We start from the raw sequence: 1,591 nt of genomic DNA, 5'->3' as shown, positions 1-1,591 counted from the left end.
AAAGAGGGAAGAATTGCTCTGGGTGTGCTCAGAGATGCTCTGAGCACTGAAAAAGGAATCCCTGCTTCCCTGGGCTGTCAGTAGTGGAAAATGCAGAGAGAAAGGTGCAGTTCAACCCCAAGGAGATCTGCCCCAAAGTTGAAGTTTGGTTCAGACCATCACACAGTGTTGCCTGGAGCTACGGGGACATAGAGCCAGCAGGGTGCTTCCTCCCACCTTTCTGCAGCAGCAGGGCACTGGTCTCGGGTGAGCAATTCCCCTCACTGATGAGGTACTCGTGGAACTCCTTGAAGCCAATGGACTGGAAGATGCCATGCTGGTAATCCTGTCTGGAGAACAAGACCAAAGGTGGTGGTCAAGGCCATCTCCTTCAGAACAGTGAGAGACCCGGGAATAGCTGAGGTCTCTGTGTTTCATCCTGCAGGGACCTCCCCAGGTGACACCAGCCCATGGCCTCCCTACATGGGCTTTGTCATATCAACATTCAGGCAGCACCAAGGAATTTTAATGAGGGAAAATGTCACTGCTTGGCAGGTGCGGAAGAGGCAAAACTAATGCAACACTAAGAGTCTCCTGTTTGACCAGCCCTGCACTCTGAGTTCTGTCAGGGAAGGTCCAGAGGTGCTGGAGGGTCTGGCTGGTTCAGACCTCCCTGCTTCGGCACCAGTCCCGTCTGCTGGCCCTGCACAGGAGCAGGCGCTGTCAGAAGAGGGCTGGGAGCAGCAATACGTTGAAGCTGCCGCAGAGTCAGTCTGGGCCCTGCATGGGTCTGGCAGGTGGGACTGGGAGCAGAAAGGTTGCTGGCTTCTCACCCACCGGTTCTTGGCCACTTTCTCTTGGTTGTAACGTCGGTGGAAGTCCCGCAGCTCCTCCAACAGTCCTGCAGCCAGCATGTTATCCACTCGCTTCTCCAGCCGCTGGTCCAGAGCTGGGAGGAAGAGAGCAGGACACACTCAGCCACTCGGAGCCATGCCCTCAGGAGACCCACAACTGGACACCACGGCAGTGCTGGCCTTCTGATCCACCTGGGGAAGGCAGAGCCCAGCTGGCGAGAGCACAAGTCCTCTGTCACACCCACTGATGCCAGAGGAATTGCTGCTTTGTTCAGGGAGGAGGCTGGGGCAGAAGCAGGGAGCCAGCTCTCACCCCTTGCTCAGCCCGCCAGGAGCTGCGCAAAGCCCCCCCTCACCTGCCTGGTCTGCATGGAGCCACAAGATGCAAGAATGGGGGTATTTCAGGGGCCCACCCAAGGGGCCCCCACCTTCCTCCTCCTGCTGCTGGTGCAAGATTTCACTGTGGGGGATCCCCGTCTCTTCAAACACTTGGAGGCTCCTGTAAGCAGAGGCAGACAGAACTCAAGAGGCTGGGTGAGAATGAGCTTCCCATTACCCCAGCAGCCCTGTGGGCTCCAGCAAAGGGAACCGCAGACACTCACTGCGATCCAACCCTCTCATGGTGGGGGGAGGGCAGGTTTCTGCCCTGCTCCCGTGCCAGGCATCCTGAGCACGCCCAGGTCCTCAGGGTGCAGTGTAGCGCAGAGCACAGCGATGGCACCCGAGAAGCCCAGAGCACAGCCACCCACTCTCGCCTG

General features: G+C 58.3%; 1 protein-coding gene across 1 annotated transcript in view; it reads right to left on the bottom strand.

Moving 5' to 3' along the window:
• The window catches only part of TRIT1 (tRNA isopentenyltransferase 1), an 8,467-nt gene that overhangs the window by 5,080 nt on the left and 1,796 nt on the right, over positions 1 to 1,591 (bottom strand). Inside the window, exons 4-6 of the mRNA XM_010136528.1 lie at positions 1,190 to 1,332; positions 817 to 928; positions 217 to 329 (exon numbers count right to left, since the gene is read on the bottom strand). Coding sequence (XP_010134830.1) covers positions 217 to 329; positions 817 to 928; positions 1,190 to 1,332 — 368 coding nt within the window. The remainder of the gene's footprint in view (positions 1 to 216; positions 330 to 816; positions 929 to 1,189; positions 1,333 to 1,591) is intronic.

Source organism: Buceros rhinoceros, unplaced genomic scaffold (genome assembly GCF_000710305.1).
Source record: "Buceros rhinoceros silvestris isolate BGI_N320 unplaced genomic scaffold, ASM71030v1 scaffold30765, whole genome shotgun sequence".
Taxonomy (NCBI): Eukaryota; Metazoa; Chordata; class Aves; order Bucerotiformes; family Bucerotidae; genus Buceros; species Buceros rhinoceros.
The sequence above is the reverse complement of the archived record's forward strand: the minus strand, read 5'-3'. Positions and strand labels throughout refer to the sequence as shown.